At 45.1% G+C, this 19,569-nt stretch overlaps 1 protein-coding gene across 1 annotated transcript in view; it reads right to left on the reverse strand.

The window, feature by feature from the left end:
* Positions 1–19,569, reverse strand: part of DISC1 (DISC1 scaffold protein) — a 348,989-nt gene that overhangs the window by 239,367 nt on the left and 90,053 nt on the right. The window contains exon 4 of the mRNA XM_068547611.1: positions 8,692–8,839. Coding sequence (XP_068403712.1) covers positions 8,692–8,839 — 148 coding nt within the window. The remainder of the gene's footprint in view (positions 1–8,691; positions 8,840–19,569) is intronic.

Consider the following 19,569-nt stretch of genomic DNA (forward strand, 5'->3'; position numbering starts at 1 on the left):
GATTTTAAAACAAATTCCGATGAGTCTTCTGTGACTCCCTTCAACTGGTTTTTCTCCTCTTTTCCTTCCTCCCTTACTTCTCAAGGTGATGACAAGGGATCAGAGGTGGGTCTCCTGGGAGAGACACAGGCCGTGCCAGTCCCCATTTGGCTCGAGCTGTGATTAGGGGTTCAGAAACGTCTCCTGCCATGTTGGTAACACGGATCATTTTTATGCCACCTCATTTTACATCTCTGGTAAAATGTGTCTGTAACAGTTATTTTCTTTTGCCGTGTATCTCCATTCCAGCCTGTGAACTTAGAGATGATCATCACTGAATTCTGTGGTGTGATGGTCCCGACACGACAATTAAATGGAAATAAAGAATCACATGTTTCAAAGGGAAGAGAGGAAGAGCTGGTCAGAGGAAAAATGACTCAGTCCAGAAGCGTCGTGAGCTACACAACATTCATCTGTTCCAATCAGAAAGGAAGTAGGTGAGCAGGAAGTATCTGGACAGGCAAACCAGAGCCCTGCCTTGATAAGCCACGTTGGAAAACCATCGCATATCTTTGTTTTTCAACTCTGTTGTACTTTGTTTACTTGTGTTTTAAGTTATCTATTGGGAAAAGGTCTTTGATAAAGGACACTTTGCATACACACACACACGTGCACGCACACAACTGAAGATGTAAATATGACCCGTTTTCATGTACATGGTGGTGAAGGTCCAGTGGGAAAACACATAGGATGTGCAGTCAGAGAAAAGCAAAGTATTAATGAGAAAATTATCAGTCATACGTGCACAGTAGACCAAACCTCTCTCTTAGGAGAAAGGAAAAAATAACTTTCTTTGGACTGGGTGAAAGATACAGCAAGAGTAGATTCCCAATCACTGCTGTGCTAGGATGTTGAGGTGGAATTTTCCAGTTTTTCCAGAATCAGAAGCAAACGCTGAAGGACACAGGCCTAAATGTTCTCCACCCCGAATCGGGAGCAGCGAGGGAGGGGTCCACCCAGGGCTGCACAAGCTGCAAACCAACAGCACCCTCACTCACCACCCTGTTGACCGTGCAGGAAATGGAGTCTTCATGAGAGATGCTTCCCTGCCCAAGCCCCCAGCCCCACATGGGGGCAAACAGGGAATAACCTCTCCCACCCAAACCAAATGAAGGAAAAGCAAGTCCACTAGACCCCCTCTTCCAGCCAGGGGATGTCCTGCAAGGAAGGCTGACGTCTGGTTCTCCCATATAAACCTCTATCTGCGTCTGGTTCTCTTTGGAGCAAAATCTGAGACAAGGAGCTGAGTTCGGGCTGGTTTTTGGCGAAGTGATTCCCAAGAAACTAGAATGGGCGGTAAGAAGGAGGAAAAGTCAATGAACGGTGTGTTACTGAGCTGATCACCACAAAGGCAACTGGGGCGCCAACCAACTGGGAAACGTCCTGGGAGAAAATGTGTGGAACACTCCTCGAAGTTGTCCCCCTGGACGTGGGGAGGCTGGCGCATTAATCTGCCCGCAGGGGCATCTCTCACTCCCCTTCCTCACAGGATGCAGGGAAAGCCCCGTGGCAGAGAAGCCTGTCGGGTGCAAAGCCGTCAGTGGGCACAAAAGCGTCCACAGCTGGAGAGGGAATCAGAGGGAGGCCAAGCGGTTGGGACGCGGGGCATCAAGTCTCTGCGGCAATCCCCGCCCACACACCGACTTTGTGGTGCACCGCTGCCCGTCGGGAGAGCCACACACTGACTTTGTGATGTACCGCTGCCCCTCGTGCAGGGATGAAGGAACGGGAGAGCCACAGCAGGGCAGAGGGCCTGGAACCGGCCGACCCGCACGCCCACCATTCAGTGTGGCAAAGATACGTGAGCTTCCTGTGAACCAAGTGAACACAACAGAAGGAATCCTCCCAACAAGGGCGACCACTGGCCAAGGAGACCCAGAGAAAGAGGTTGGGTGACACGTGAAAAACGGTGGTTGCCCCCATGGGGTGGAGAGATTGTGTTCACATCAGGATCAGGGAGGTGCTGCAGTGGCCTCTGGGGACCCCGCACCTGAGTCCCACAAGAGAGGGGATGTGTCAGCACGTATTCACGGGGGTATCAGCACCTCTGCTGGCCGGGGGGCAGCGATGGCCCACAAGGAGAGGATTACGAACACTGGACAGGGAAAGATTTGAATCGGACGTACGAATGATGTTTCAAACTAGACTGACTGGACGAGCGCCAGTAACTGAAAATGCCCCAGACATCTGTATTTTCTGCCCAAGATACCACAGAGAAATGGGGAAAATGTGTTCAACAGAGCACAGCAGACCAGAGAACAGACAAACCACGATGCCTTTGTACCCCGCTGAGGAGAGACACCCCAGTGACCCAGTTACATTACAGAGCAGTGAGGTACCAAAGACAGAGAGAGACGGATACCAAACCATTTGAGTACCAGTAATCTGCTTTAGAGGAGCTCAGTTAACCTCTGGGGTGACAGCTAACATTCCCTGGGCTGCTGGAAGGACCTGGACAAATCGAGTATGATTCAGGGTGACACACAGAGAATTAAACAGTGCTTTTTAGATTATTATGAACAAAATGACAATGAAAATTAAAAATGAAGTACCTGATCGCACTTGGGTGTTTACATTTCCTCAGATCTTATTCTAAACCAAATTTTCTTAATTTGAGAGCCGAACGCCCCCTAGAGGGGCAATGAATAAGCTCAGAAGATCTGCATACAAGTGTTTGTATGCAGTTGTCCGTATGTTTGTACATACTTGGTTCTGTGATGGAAGAAATCTACAGCTTTCATTAGATCCTCTAGGAAACCCTTGATCCCAACAAGGCGAAGAGGTACTTATTTGTGTTGTTATTAATCAGTATTGAAAATTTGCCATGCCAATGCAACTCTTTTATTTCTACAGGAAAAGCACCATCATTGGAAAGCATTCTGTTTCTCCCTGGACTCGGAGAGCCCCTGGCCTGGGAGAAACCTTCCCATCCAGGCTCCGGCTGCCTGAGCTCGGGCCAGACACCCCGTCCCCCTGGTGGCCACTGTGAGAACTGCAGTCAAAGCCCCTGGCTCGGGGGGAACCTGAGAGTCCAGATAATCCTGCTGATGACAAACGTCACAGGCTGGATGGGCGGTCGGCACACTGAGAGGCAATTTTTTAAATTATTAATGACGGTGTAATTATGTTAACATGCAGTAGCAAAGCATAAGAAAGGAATTGATTTTGAGTCATTGTTCTCTAATTGTGTTAATAATAGGACAGATGGCTTTGGCACGAGAAAAGCCAAGATAATGCTTAAACAACTAAAGTGTGGAAAAGAGCGATCTAATTCAACCCCCTCCTTTTCTCATGAGGGGAGTGAAGTGTGGAGAAGGTGGGAAACTACGTCAGGTCACATAGAGCTGGTTAGTGCAAGACACAGGACCAAATCCAGGTTTCCTGGAGCTCCAATCGGGGGTTCTTCAAGACACTGTGGGGACTTCCCTGGTGGCGCAGTGGTTAAGAATCCGCCTGCCAATGCAGGGGACACAGGTTCGAGCCCTGGTCCGGGAAGATCCCACATGCCGCGGAGCAGCTAAGCCCATGTGTCACAACTACTGAGCCTGCACTCTAGAGCCCGTGAGCCACAGCTACTGAGCCCACGTGCCGCAACTACTGAGCCTGTGCTTTAGAGCCCGCGAGCCACAACTACTGAGCCCATGCGCCACAACCACTGAAGCCCACACACTCTAGAGCCCGTGCTCCGCAACAAGAGAAGCCACCGCAATGAGAAGCCCGCGCACCGCAACGAAGAATAGCTCCCGCTCGCCGCAACTAGGGAAAGCCCGCATGCGGCAACGAAGACGCAAGGCAGCCAAAAATAAATAAATGAATTAATTAATGAATTAATTAATTATTTTTTAAAAAGATACTGTGAACCTCCTCCTTGCTGGGTGTGTCAGAAGCAAGGCTGAAGGAGTGTTTTCTCCAGGGCAACTGAACCACGTTAGAGTGAAGGTTCTTCCTCTCTCCCTCTCTCTACACATGCATCTTGGTGAACCTACATGTAGATACACATATGTATCACATTCCATTCATTCATTCAGTGAATATTTACGGAATACTTATCATAGGTCAGCCACTGCTCTAGTGTCTAGGAATAAAAAGATAAATACAATACAGTCTTGTAGAATAGCTAAACAGCAAGGTCCTACTGTATAGCACAGGGAACTGTATTCAGTATCTTACAGTAAGCTATGATGGAAAGAATATGAGGAAGAATATATATATATATTCTTGTCTTGTCCTCAAGGAGCTCACAGTCTGTCAGAGTAGACAGATATTCAAGGAAACAGATTAATTTAAGAGCCAAGGCAGGGGTGAGGTCATTCAAGGTGCTCCAGTAATTCACGGGGGAGATGCTGTGACCGACACGGGCAAGGCTTCACAAGGATGGGAGCTGAGCTGAGTCGTGAAGCAACACCTAGCAACAGCTAGGTGACAACTTCTACCACTTCAGCGTGTGTCAACTGCAGGGGGCTGGTGACGCCTAGTGAAATTCCGGCTGCTGGAAAGCTAGGCAAGAGCTGCACTGGAAAAGCTTTGAATGTCATGCTAAGCAGCAAGGATCTTATCCCAAGAACAATGAGGGCCACCGTGCATGACACGACGTTTCCACCTGAGGCATCACGGACGATGAATGAGAGGGAGTAATTCTGGGGTCAGGAACACCGGCAAGGAGACCAATGCAAGAATCCAGGTTCCAATTATTAAGTCAGAACTGAAGCACTGACATGAGGACAAGCAAGGGGAGCGGGAATGCAGTACAAGACAGCGGAATCCACGGGACTTGGTCCCCAATTAAACTGGGGAGTAAGGCCTAAGGGGAGGAGCCGAGGCTGAACCAGAGTTCTTACTTGGGTCACTGGGTAGATGGCAGCATAAGTCACTGAGATTGGGGATACAGGAGAGGGGACTGACTGGGGAGAACGAGAGTAAATTTAATAACTAGATAGTTTTAAAAGATAGTCAATTTAGTAAAGGCAAGAATAAAACAGCAGTCAATTTTTAAGGTAAAAAGGTAGTACACTTAGTAAAGCTCAGGGAGTTGTTCACAAGAAAGCCGAGTCGTGGGCTGGAATTTTAGAGAGAGACCAGGGGTAGGGATAGAAATTTGAGGGACGTTAGGAACTTCCCTGGCGGTCCAGTGGTTAAGACTCTGTGCTGCCAATGCAGGGGGCCCGGGTTCAATCCCTGGTCGGGGAACTAAGATCCCACATGCTGCACGGCGTGGCCAAAATAATTTTTAAAAAAAAGAAATTTGAGGGAAATTAGTACATTAGTGGTACCTGAAGCACAGGAGTATCTGAGATCCCCCAGAGAGAGTATATAAAGTGGGAGGAGAGGATGGAGTAGAACAGAAGACAGAAGAGCATCAATATGAAGGGGTCAGGGAGAGAAACAGGAGCTCTTCAGAGATGCAAAGGAATGGCCAGCAGGGCAGCAAGAGCAGGAAAGAGTGATTTGAGAAGGCCAAGGTGAGAGAGTTTCAGGGATGAATCCGATTGATCAAAAGTTCTAGACGGTGCCGTGACAATGCACAGAAGAAGAATTTTAAGATGTCTTTTAAATTGAGCAACTAGAAAATCATTACCAACCCTGGTAGCGGCCGAGATAGAAATCAGAGCCCGATGGGCTCAAAGAGTGAATGGGAACTAAAAACACAGCATCTAGGTAACTCCTGTGAGGAAAGGAAACAGGGTGAACAAGGTACGCCACGGGTTTATATGGGCTTCATAAATGATTAATAATATACTTCTGTGGGGAACATATTCGGTTGAGCGACGTCAACATGCTATCTTTACGCATCACAGTCAAATATGAGAAAGGGCAGGGGCTGTAACCTGAGTGAGAAAGCAGGACATTGCCTTTATCTTAGTTCACCGTCTTCTATGAGACACTCAGCCGAGACCATCACAAAGCATCGCTCTCCAGCCACATCATGTGTAGCTAAACAGACGATCACTGGAGAGCAGGTGCCAGCTCGGACTCAGAGAGATAGCGCGGGAAGCTAGTTCCAAACTGGGACTCAAGCCAGACGCGAGATTTGTGCCCAGGCTCAGTACCCACCCGCTGGGGGCCGGCACAAGTCCCTGAAGCCTTCCTGGGCCTCGTTTCCTCATCTCTAAATACAGATAGGGACGTAGATGATGATGGTGTAATCTCCATATAGATACATATATCAATATACAAAATCTACAACCCCCTAGAATTGTCTCGAGGATTCAAGGAATTACTTCTTATTCATCAAAAGAATAGATAAGCAAAATGTGGTACATAATACAATGGAACATGATTCAGCCTTCAAAAGGAAGGAAATCCTGACACATGTCACAACATAGACGAACCTTGGCTCAGTGAAATAAGCCAGTCACAAAAGGACAAATACCATATGATCCCACTTATGTGAGGTACCCAGACTAGTCAAATTCATAGAGACAGAAAGTAGAAATGGTGGTTGCCAGGGGCTGGGAAGGGGGGACAAGGGAGTTAATGGGGTTTTTTTAATTCAAGTATAGTTGATTTACAATGCTGTGTTAGTTTCTGGTATACAGCAAAGTGATTCAGATACATTAAAAAAAAAAATATATATATATATATATTCTTCCTCATATTCTTTCCATCATAGCTTATTACAAGATACTGAATACAGTTCCCTGTGCTATACAGTAGGACCTTGTTGTTTAGCTATTCTATATATAGTAGTGTGTATCTGCTAATCCCAAACTCCTAATTTATCCCTCTGCCCCCTTTTCCCCCTTTGGTAACCATAAGTTTGTTTTCTATGTCTGAGTCTGTTTCTGTTTTGGAAATAAGATCAATTGTATGATATTTTAGATTCCACATATAAGTGTTATCATATGGTATTTGTCTTTCTCTGCCATTGTCTGACTTACTTCACTTAGTATGATAATCTCCACGTCCAACCATGTTGCTGCAAATGTCATTATTTCATTCTTTTTTATGGCTGAGTAGTATTCCATTGTATATATGTACCACATCTTCTTTATCTATTCGTCTGTCAATGGACACTTAGGTTGCTTCCATGTCTTGGCTATTGTAACTAGTGCTTCTATGAACATAGAGGGGCATGTATCTTTTCGAATTAGAGTTTTCTCTGGATACTTGCCCAGGAGTGGGATCACACGATCATACCATTGCTCTATTTTCAGTTTTTTAAGGAACCTCCATACTGTTTTCCATAGTGGCCGCACCAATTTATATTCCCACCGACAGTGTAGGAGAGTATGGAGTTAATGTTTAATGGGGACAGAGTTTCAGTTTTGGAAGATGACAAAGTTCTGGAGATGGCTGGTGGTGACAGCTGCACAACAGTGTGAACGTACTTAAAGCCGCTGAACTGTACACTTACAAATGGTTGAAATAGTAAATTTTATGTTATGTATATTTTATCACAATGAAAATTTTTTAAAAATGAGTTACTTCTTAAAGCACTTAGTAACTCTTACGCAAGTAAGAGTGTTACGCAAGTGTTTGTTAAATTAACAGAAACACAATACACTGGCAGATGCTAAAAACGGCCCGAGACTGGGGTGGAGGACCAGAAACACCCCCAAAGATCAAAAGAAAGAATTAAGTAGAACGTCAAGTTGGGAAGGGCCTGTGTGAGAAGGGGACAGGAAACAAGGTGATACCTCAATGTCAGATGAAAAAAGAATAGAAATGGGAGGTGAGATTCACCTGTTCTTTAAGAGAATCATGTAAAAGTTCCCTCAACCAACATTTATAAGGAAGCACCTATCAGGTACCAGGCACTCTGCTACGTGCTTCCCGCAAAACTGCAGGACAGGCACGTGAGAAAATAACCAGCCTCACTGTCAAGACGGGTTCTAGGGAGCTGCCGAGATCAACTGAATGTCAAATGAGGACGAGGCCGGACAGGCCTGTGATTGTCAGAGCCAATTGGAAGTTGGAAGTAAAGTGTAATTGTTGTGGCCGTGTTTACACCCAAGTAGAAGCAGACCTGCGCTCTGATTAGGCTAATCGCATTCGTCACTACCCTTTCCCCCACAAGCCTTTACCCAAGGAGAGAGGTCACCAGCAGACAGATGCGAACAATGGTTCACAGACTTTTCCAACAGGCCAGAACCTGGGACCCGGCCCCAGACAGCCTGACTTAGCTGGTCTGGGGAAGAAGCTGGACATTTAAAAACTCTCCAGGTGATTCAAACGTGCAGCCAGGACTGAGAGCCACCGAATTAGAAATAGCTTCTGCCCTCCATCTAGCCCCGGTCCTGGGAGACCCTTGGGTAGCCGAAGGAGCAGAAGATACTCTGGAGGAAGAGTCAGGAGGAGGACGTGTCTTCATCCCTCAGTCAGAGGGGACCATCTGTGGATCTTACAGGATGACAGAAGACCCAGCTCCCCTCGGCAAGAGGAAATCCACCTCCACCTTCTCAGGGGGCGGGCTTCCCGGGGGAGCTTATTAGCACCCAGCCGTGCCTGTGCGTGTAGACGGGCCCTGCTGGCACTTAGCAGAAGGGTTTCCTAGGGCGTGTGACCCACCTGGGTCCCTGCCTCTGGAAGGAGCCCTCACCTGTCCAACCAGCAGAAGGGTGCTTCCCGGGAAAACGCAGCGAAGGGTCTCCCGGGCTCTTCGCCACTCAGGAGCGGGGAGAGGGAAGAGGGCCCCCGGGGGAGAGTACGTACCTCTGGGCTGCCCGGTGCAGGGTGGCCTGGGCCTGTGCCCTCAGGTGGCCCAGGAGGCCACTGAGGGCCGGCTGCTGTGAAGGGAGCTGAAAGTGCAGGCTGCTTCTCTCTTTCTCCAGGGCTTCTAATCTTTGTTGGATCATCTCAGCTGGAAAACAAAAATGATGAGAGGGGAATAAAGAACCATAAAACTCAAAATAGACAAGCCAGTGTCCCTGGGCTCCACCCCCAGCCCACGGTCACCTCAGTGACATAATACAAAAGTCACCTGTTTCTAGGTCAGCACTTTCATCTCTTGGTTCATGCTTTTAAGAATCTTCCGTCTTTTTATTGAAAACACAGCCCCCTTCGCTTTCATTCTTCTAACTATCGGAGGCTAAAGTCTATGTATTTATATGATGATCATCATTATGACCATCCCATAGGAGGACACATCATACTAATTATTTTGAAAACCATGATGGCTATTTGGGAGAAAACCTGCTAATTTTTATGAGTCTGTATAACCCGTTGAAAAATATCAGTGCCCAAATGTTGATTTTTGAGAATGTTTCCTTAGAAACTGTCCATCAACAGAGAACCAGTCACGATTACTGAAGTCACAGAAGTGATGTTCAAACTGTCATGCTACAGCTGACCAGAGACCTGCTTCAGCTTGGGTGAAGGGGAAGCAGGCTCAGGTGTCATGTGCAGCAACCCTGAGTCTCTGGGGACGTCAAATGCAAGACCTCCCCATCAATTTGCCGTATGCCTTGTGACCAGTAGCCAGAAACTTGCTCAGAGAATTTGCCAAGGATTCATTCTAGCAATACCAGAAAGGGTCGTCTACTTCCTGTTCAAGACCAAGAGACAGCTACTGCCGGGGCTCTCAGTCTGCGTCACCTTCTTCAAAGAGACAGCAGAGCTACTTCAGACGCCACACTTACAACACACGGTGGCGTCTGGCCTGACAGGTCTTCTGGGATAACGCCGAAAGGTACCTGACCCGTTCTCTAACACCAAGCTTCATACTTTTAAAATATTTTATTTTATTTTAATTAATTTTTACATTTTTATTAATTTATTTATTATTCAGTTATTTCCTTATTTCTTGCTGTATAAAATCAAAACTTCAGTGAAAAGCGAGCAAGTTCTTACCTTATATGCTTTAAATAACATACTGATGCAGTCCTGATGCAGTGGTAAAGACGTATTAAGATACTATTACATAGGGATTAGGAGAAAACTGAGTTTGCACCTCAACTCTGACATTTCTAGCTGTCTGACCTTCAAGTGACTTAACCTCTCTAAGCTTCAATTTCCTAATCTGCAGAAACAGGCCTAATAATAGTCTGCACGTCATAAGATCTTCTGAGGATTAAATGAGATAATCCACACAAAGCATTTAGCACCATGCCTGGCACCTAGCACGTGTCCAAAAGGATTGGCTATTATTAGTAGTGCCAGCAAGTCCTGGCCTTCAAGTGTCCACAAGAAAGTCAGAAACCCAGGCTGGCCTCCCTCTGCCGGCCACCACATTGTAAACTGCACCCTCCCACCGCCAGGTGAAAAGTCCGCAGAGAACACAAGCTGATCCAGCGAAAGCAAACACTGGAAATGGGAAATTCACTGCTAAAAATCACATTCACAATGAATGGCAAAGGAAAATATGAATTATCCCAGGAAACAACTGTGATTAGGTATGCCCTGTGCTGTCATTCATCTGCAGAAGTGTGGATATCGTAAGTTATTTCTATTTTATGATTTTAAAAAGTGCACTAGATCACTCCACACCAGTCAGAATGGCCATCATCGAAAAGTCTACAAACAATAAATGCTGGAGAGGGTGTGGAGGAGAAAAGAGAACCCTGCTACACTGCTGGTGGGAATGTAAATTGATACAGCCGCTATGGAGAACAGAACGGAGGTTCCTTAAAAAACTAAAAATAGAACTACCATACGACCCAGAAATCCCACTCCTGGGCATATATCCAGGGAAAACCATAATTCGAAAAGATACATGCACCTCAGTGTTCACTGCAGCACTATTTACGATAGCCAAGACATGGAAGCAACCTAAATGTCCATCGACAGAAGAATGGATAAAAGAAGATGTGGTACATATCTACAATGGAACATTACTCAGCCATAAAAGAGAATGAAATAATGCCATTTGCAGCAACATGGATGGGCCTAGAGATTATCATACTAAGTGAAGTAAGTCAGAAACAGAAAGACAAATACCCTATGACATCACTTACATGTGGAATCTTTAAAAAAATGACACAAATGAACTTATTTACAAGACAGAAGCAGACTCAGGGGCTTCAAGAACAAACTTATGGTCACCAAAGTGGAAACACGGTGGGGAGGGATAAATTAGGAGTTTGAGATTAACGTATACACACAACTATGTATAAAATTGATAATCAACAAGGACCTACTGTAGAGCACAGGGAACTCTACTCAATATTCTGTAATAACCTATATGGGAAAAGAATCTGAAAAAGAATAGATATGTAAATACGTATAACTGAATCACTTTGCTGTACCCCTGAAACTAACACAACATTGTAAATCAACTATACTCTAATATAAAATAAAATTTTTATAAAAAAAGAAAAAGTGCACTATGATGGTCATCACCGACTTTACAGCTTATCATTGTCTCTAATTTCTAACTTATCACCCACTCCAGCCTCCCAAATGGCTATCACTACTGGGGGCTCCACTTCACATGCCAGCATCATCTCGGGTTGGCACTGGGGTACACTCTACTGGTTCCCCCAAATTCCACCCCTACTGGAATATAGCCAACATTTACATGAAATATTTCATATAAATATTGGCTATATTTATAAATGGAACATACCCTTTAAAAATTGTGAATCATTATATTGTACACCTATAACTCATACAATATTGTACAGCAACTATACTTGAATTTTTTTAAAAAAGAGGGAAAAAAATGCCAGCAGTCACTTAAGGTGATAGTTGATGTTTAACAGTAAGATGACAAATGTTATTTTCTTTCTTGGCGTGGTTCATTTGATTTTGACCCTGATGACCCATCATCTGAATTATCTTGAATATCATCATCATTTTTCCTTCTAATAATAAATTCACTTTAGACCAGTGGGGAAAAATTACACACTTATTCACTAATTAGATACTCCAGAAAGAGGGAGCTCCCAGCCAGGGCAAAGGCCCTAAGGCGACGAACAGAGGCGAGAGGGGGTAGCAGGAGATGAGGAGAGAGAGGCTATGTGGTGGGCTTCATCATCAGGCCCATAGACCACTGTAAGGACCTTGGCATTTACTCTGGGGGAGTCGGGAGCCACTGGAGGGTTTGAGCAGTGTGGTGACGCGATCCACTCACATTTAGCAGGAAACCCGGATGCTCTGTTGGGAAGAGACCACAAAGGGCAGAAGCCTGGAGCCCGGTCACAAGGTTCTTGCAGTTCCCTAACCAGACCTGATAGTGGCCCACTTAGAGGCAAAAGTGGGGTGATGCGCAGATTCCGGATGTCCTTCCACAGATGGGACACAGGGGACGAGAGAAGACGAAGTCAAGAGTGACTCCAGTGTGTTTGCCCTGAGCAGCCAGAAGGATGAAGTCACCATGAGCTGGGGGTGGGTGGGGAGATCTGCTGTTCCCTCCCACCAAAACATCCTTCCCCCACCAGCCCAGGCAAGTCCTACTCACCCTCAGGGTCTCAGCATCCTCTCCACGGGGCACCTTCCGGGCCCCACCCCACCCTCCAGGCAGGCTCCACAAGACACCTAGACTCCTCGCACGAGGTACCTCACCTTGTCTCCACTAGTTCAAGGCCTCCTGTGTCCATGAGCGAAGAACTGTCACCGTGCTTGTCACATCTTGTGACCTGCACCAGGGACACCACCTGGCTCGGAGGGGCTGTGCACAAAAACATGTCCAACTAAACTCAAGTGTAGATGCCCTCACAGTGTCTATTGTTTTGGGCATTTTCACAAGTCACTTTCCATTCTTTTCATTAGCAGCTGGATGAATAAAAAAACATAATACTCATCAAATCAAAAATCCACTGCCTACCTCGCAATATTTCACTGCTCCTTCCAAAGGTGCCATCTGGGCCCATCATCCGGGCCTGCAGCTGTGCATTCTCTGACTTGGCTTCTTCCTATGTTTCCAGGTCCTGGTGATCCTCCCTGCAGTTCCCCCACACTCACACCTTCTCCATTTGCTCTGCATCCAGTCCAGCCCAAGTTCCACCACTTCTGTGGCTGAGTTACTTCCCACCCGGGACTTCGCACCCTGAGCCCCCCATCATCTCTGCGCATCGTCCACAGGGCACCACCTCCAGACACGCGGGTGTGAGCAGCTCATGAGCAAGCGAATGGACACAGGAATGCAGAGACTGTCACACGTTATCCCGAGGTGTTCTCAGAATCCCGGAGGAATTGCCTGGCCTCCAGGACCGAAGCCCAACGTCTGTGCCTGGCGTTCAGGACCAAAACTCAACGTCTATGCCTGGCGTTCAGGACCACAAGCATGCTTGCCCAGCCTGGCTCTCTTCTGCCCCAGAGTGATGCAGTGACGAAATGAGGTTGGAAAGAACATGGAATCACAATGCTAAGAATCAGGGCATCAAACTTGTATAACCATTTTGGAAAACAGTTTGGCAGTATCTACTAATATACACTAAATATATCCCGTGATCCTGTAATTCCACTCCTAGGAATATATCCAAAAGACATCCACCGAACAAGACATGTGATAACAGTCAAAACTTTATTTACAACAGCTTGAAACTCAAAATAACTCAGATGTCTTATTAAAAGGACCACAGAAAAATAAACTACAATATTGTTATACAGTGGAAAACTACATAGCAGTAAAAAATGGTTGGACTACTGCTACATACAACAATATGGATGACCCTCATACCCACGCTGTACGATTCCATTTATATAAAGTTCAACAACAGGCAGAAAACCAAACTATGGTGAGGTCAGAATAATGTTTATCATGGGCATGGGAGGTAAAGGTATTGTCTGGGAAATGGAAATGAGGGAGTCTCACTGGGTGTTGGAAATATGCTACATCCTGATCTGGGCGGTGGTTACATAGTGCGTACATACATAAAAATTCATGGATATAAAGCAGAAACTAACACACCATTGTAAAGCAATTATACTTCAATAAAGATGTTTAAAAAAAAAATTCATGGAGATTTACACTGTACAATAAAGATTTATGTACCTTATTACATGTTTTACCTCAATAAAGACAATTTTAGTGCATAAAAAAAAATCAGGGCACCTGAATTCTATCATTGGCTTTGACACCGATGGAGTAGGTAGTATCTGACAGATCACTTCACCCATTTAAGTCTCAGAGCTTCATCCGTTAAATAGGAGTAACATCTTCACAAGGGGTTTAATGAGATCATGATTGTCATTAAACAGCAAAGAGATGTACTGGCGATGTCTGAGCTTTGGCTACTGTAACAGAGCATCACAGACTGGGCAGCTCAACCACAAACACTGATTTCTCACAGTTCTGAGGCGAGAAGTCTGAGATCAGGGTGGCCACGTCAGGTTCTGGCGAGGGCCCTTTCCTGGGTTGCAAATGGCAGACTTCTCACTGTGTCCTCACATGGCAGAAAGAGAGCAAGCTGGCCTCTTCTTACAAGGGCACTAATCCCATTCATGAGGGCTCCATCCTCATGACCTGATCACCCCAAGGGCCCAACCTCCTAATACCATCACTTTGGGATTGGGGTTTCAACATATGAGTTTGGAGGACACAAACGTTCAGTCCACTGTATGCTTCAAAGGGGAAGGGGGAAGCTTCAACTAGAGTGGCCCCTTTTATCCATCAATATAGATGGTGTGGGAAAATGGTTCTTCTGAAGAGGGAGGAGTGTTTGAAAATGATTGAAAATACTGTAGTAGTATTTTTCACTTTCTAAATGCTATGCTTATTTGTTATTTCATGTGTTCATTCAATTAACAAATATTCTGGTACCTCAACATTGTGAGGCTATAGGGTTGCAAAGATGAACAGGACATAGTCCTGGACTCAGTAACCTGGGACAAGGCTCAAAATTACAAACAGGCCTTGTCTTGTCTTCCTGTGCCGAGGTGTTGGGAGCAAGCTGCCCCATTGGTAGAGGGGGGGATGTGAAGGATCACACAGGTATGCCCGCCAGCACCTGGGATGCTGGAGGCAAGGGCCCCAGCAAGCCACAAAGAGGCCTGTGGTGGCCGACGTGGTAATGTGTCCACCAGTGCCTGAGGATGGAGCACACTGAAGGCAAGAGGCAGCGGGTAGAGGGGGCAGCCAGGCGGGTGGGAGACAGGTCACACCGAGACATAAATAAATTGATGGAACAAGTAAGCAAATACACGGACGATAAAGAGAGCCAGGTTTTTGAGTCCTGGAGGATATACTTGCAATTATGGAAAGGGGTTAGGGCAGGAAGAACTTAGGAGTGTTGTATTTGAATTAGAAGAACTGCTATGAACTGCTAGTTTCTAATACAGATACTCACAGACAGATATGGAAATAGTTATAGATGTATGTGCATGTGTTTACATATATTTTCTATCTTTATCCACTGAGAAAGCCTAGACGCAACGATAACCCAGCAGCAGTGACCACAGGGATCCTGATTTCTAAACACCATGAAAGGAATCGGAGTCCCTTGGAGGAATGGCTGATTTCTAGGCCTGAGGCAGGGCCAGTTCAAGATGAGTCTGGAATATCTTGTTGTACAAAAAAGTTAGGACAAGCTAAAGACTGATGGGGACATGTCACGTGAACAGAAGAGCCACTTTGAAGGGGCTCCCATAGGCCAAATCTGGGATAATTCAAGAATGAAATAGATAATGCTATTAATGAAGTACAACCCATCCAATAGAATAGGAACCCAATGCATCCATGCCAACAGATCACCAACTGCTAAAAAGGAATGGAGTTTTGGTGAGGTGCAGGGTAGCAGTGTAATCTTAGCATCTAATCAGTTCCCAGAGGGCAAATGGTAACCTCGTGCTGAGAAGCCTGGAAGCCACAAGCGTAACCAGATGGTCAAGGTTAACATCAGCAGCAGTGGGACAGGTCTACCAAGTGTGACACCTGATAAGATGCACCAAGAAGTACACAGTATCATTTCCATCACGTCCCTGTCAGGGCTGCACGACCTGAATCCATCCAGTCACGAGGAAACATCAGTGGACCCAGGTTGAAGGTCGCCCGACAAAATGTGAGGTCTGCACGCCTCAAAACTTTCAAGGACATAAGGACTGAGTACTGAAGGATGGTTCTAAATAGGAGGAGACTAAAGGAACATGACAACCACATGCAATGTGTCTTCCTGACCCAGGGGGGAGAAAAGCACAACACTGGGATCGCCGGTGACGTGTGAATGGGGTCTGAGGGCCGGATGGCAGCAGTGGGTCAGTGCTGATTCCTCAGCTGGGAGGGTTGCAGGGGAGGGGGGGTGTGAGTGTCTTCGTTTGGGGAAATACATCATGGGGTATGTAGAGCTGATGGGGAATCACATCCGAAGCTCACTTTCCAGCAGTCAGAAAGACTAGCGATACGTGCATCCAGCTGCGGAACCAGAGTGAGGGAGATACGCGAGTTCTTTGTACTGTACTTTCAACTCTTCTGTAAGTGGAAAATTATTTCAAAATAAATTCTTTCTAAAAATTATAAATAGCTAACTACAGCACAACTAAATGCTGTATTTGTGAATTCATGTCATTTGTGTGAATCCTGCTGTTTCTCTATGAAAACCTCTCCCATCATGCTCTCTATTTGGCCAGTGGTTTGAGGAAACATAACTTCACTGTCTCTGGCTTTTCTTTCTTGTAAACGTCTGCAAGATTTCTGCAGACACTGGTCATCTGATTTCAGTTTGTAGCTCGAGATCGAAAGCCAGAATTGCAGAGAATGCAGGTGCTGAATAAACGTGGTTGACTAACCATCTGACTGATAGAACACCAACAATTCAGAATTTGGGTCACATTTGTAAACAACGCTGAAGAGTAAAAACAAAGTTAACCGTGAAAGACATTACCAAGCGCTAAGCAAAATGATGCATTGAATAATATGTTGTTAATGATACTGTAAATTTACTTTATGATTCTAACACACTTTATTTGTAGGACCTCAGCAAAGAAAACGCTAACCAACCTCTCATTCCATTTTGGATCAAGCAAATGCATTTTTTGATGCTGCTATAGCATACTTATTAATGTTTAATTTAGGGGCAGTGCTCATCTGTTATTCACTGGCACCTCAGTCCTAAGTGCCTGTTACTTGGGCGACAATATAGAAACAGAATGAAAGAAAAGCACTTTCTACATCTATGAGTAAATAAGCAAATAGGTATTTACAGAGCAGCAAGAAATCTTCACACATAAAGACATCCTGCTAAACAGATTCAATTCCTACTGCTTTGTTCTGTCTGTGGGATGACAGAATACATGGCGTAAACCATTTTCTTGGCTGTGCAGCCATTCTACATTCTAAGGAGGCCCTTTAAAGTTAAGAAGCAATCAATGTCTTCCTAAGTCATTTTCCCTTGGTTTGTACATAAGAAATGCTATTCATTGAGAGCAGAATATTGTAACAATTCCACATGACCTTACACATCGTGTGAGATGACCAGTTTACAAAGAACAAGACTGTGATAAAAGGGCTTCCCTGGTGGCGTAGTGGTTAAGAATCCGCCTGCCAACGCAGGGGACACGGGTTCTATCCCTGGTCTGGGAAGATCCCACACGCCGCGGAGCAACTAAGCCCGTGCGCCACAACTACTGAAGCCCGCGCACCTAGAGCCTGTGCTTCGCAACAAGAAAAGCCACCGCAATGAGAAGCCCTCGCACTGCAACGAAGAGTAGCCCCCAGTTGACACAACTGGAGAAAAGCCCACACACAGCAACGGAGACCCTAACGCAGCCAAAGATAAAATAAATAAATTTAATAGGAAGAAAAAGACTGTGATAAAATGTATTTCAGACTAACCCAAGCCAGCCTCTGACATTTCAGTGTGTTGGAATTTGTTGGACTCATTATCATAAAAATCAGCCACTATTGGGGCACTAAAGCCTTCAGGCATAATAATCATTTTTGAGCATCTATTACAGGCCCGGCACCATATATACAGTATTTCTGAGCTTCACAGAAACTTGTAGAGCAGGAATACAAATGCAGAACCTAAAATGCAGAGCATTTAAGTAATGTGCCCAAGGCCTCAGAATGAGTAAGCAGCAAAAGTCAGAATCTGAACCTTGACTCTTCTGGTGCCAAACCCTGGGGTTTTTCTCTTATACTTCCCAGGAGCCACCCCTGAAGCCATGCCTGCTGCTATAGTTTCCCCATCACACAGGGATGCTGTCTGTCTATTCATTTGTCTGGCTCCCTGGAGACTGGTATCCACTGGGCAGGGCCGAGCCTTAGTCATCTCTGCCAATATCCAGTTCAGCGCTAGGCACACAATAGGTACGGGGTAAAGGCTGAATAAATAAATGAATGTCTACATTTGTATGAAGAGCACTGTAGACACAGAAAAATAACAACCATTCTACCTTGCTATCTGTCAATCACGTTATCCTCACAATGACCTCGTGAGGGAAACACGGTTGTTCCTACTTTGCAGATTGAAACACTGAGGCTCATGGAAAGTTTAAGAGATTTTTCTGGGTTAGTCGCACCGCTGTGTGGATTCAGAAATAAAGCCAAAGGTCTCTCTGACTCCAAAACCTGTGTGCTTCACACTGTGTTCTACAGGGACGATCACATCCTACAGTGTAGACCATAACCTGAAATACACACCCAGATGCGTTATGCAAATGCAAACTATCAACTATTCTTTCACCTGACCCACCTTTCTCACAGAAAGCGGTCAGAAGCCAAAACAAACAAACTGGCAATAGTGAAAACAGCCTCAGATCCAATTCTAGGGGAATGGTTAAATAAACTATGGTATATAGCCACTCATATGGAATGGTATGTAGCAAGTCAAAAAACAATTAGAAAAACTGTGAGGGAATATTTTAATATTACAAGAGAAAAACAGGATACAAAATTATATGCACATAGGATCTGTATTGTAAGTTATAAATATGGTTTTTTAAAAACCCGGGAGGAACTAAGAGTTTTGGCAATCAATCGTGCGATTGTAGGTGATTTTTTTCTCAATTTCACTGCTTATCAAATCAGTTGTAAAATCTTGAGCTGTTCAGTATTTAGAAAAGTATTCTATTTTTTTAAAGTCTACTGGTTACTTATACTTCTCTTTGATTTCTGCATTAAAAATGGAGATTTGATTTCCTCAAATTCTTAATGCTAAACTGCTTAGGGTAAGCTTGGTCTGCCTGGGTCACAGAGCTTTTCAGTGTATCCCAAAGAGGATTGCCAGAAATGTTATATTTTAAGCTCACCGATGTGTGGAAAGAAGACTAAGAAATCACTTTGGTTGTGGTATAAAAGGAAAAACAAACATTTGGGGGAGATACAAAAATTTCAGGAGACAAGCAATAATTTAACCGTGATACTTGCCCACTCAGCACTTAGCCCGTCACCTTGTTCTTAGTACGTATGTGTTGATTCACTCTGAAGTATTTCCATAGAATATTGGGTTTGAAGCATCTGTTCTTGCTCAGTAAGACTCTACCAGGCAAAATGAATTGTGAGTGATCAAAATAACAAAAGTAATGAAACTTCCAGGTTCTTCCCCAGGTCTTAGGTGTGTCATAAGACTAACAAGCACTGTGTGTGAGTGTGTGTGAGTGTGTGAAGGGGGTGCACACAAATGCTGTCAATTGGCTTGCTTCAAGTAGCAGTATTCAGACACATCAGAAAACATACAGAATTCCTCAGGATCATGAGCTTGTCAAAGGAAGGCA

Source organism: Eschrichtius robustus, chromosome 7 (genome assembly GCF_028021215.1).
Source record: "Eschrichtius robustus isolate mEscRob2 chromosome 7, mEscRob2.pri, whole genome shotgun sequence".
Classification (NCBI taxonomy): domain Eukaryota; kingdom Metazoa; phylum Chordata; class Mammalia; order Artiodactyla; family Eschrichtiidae; genus Eschrichtius; species Eschrichtius robustus.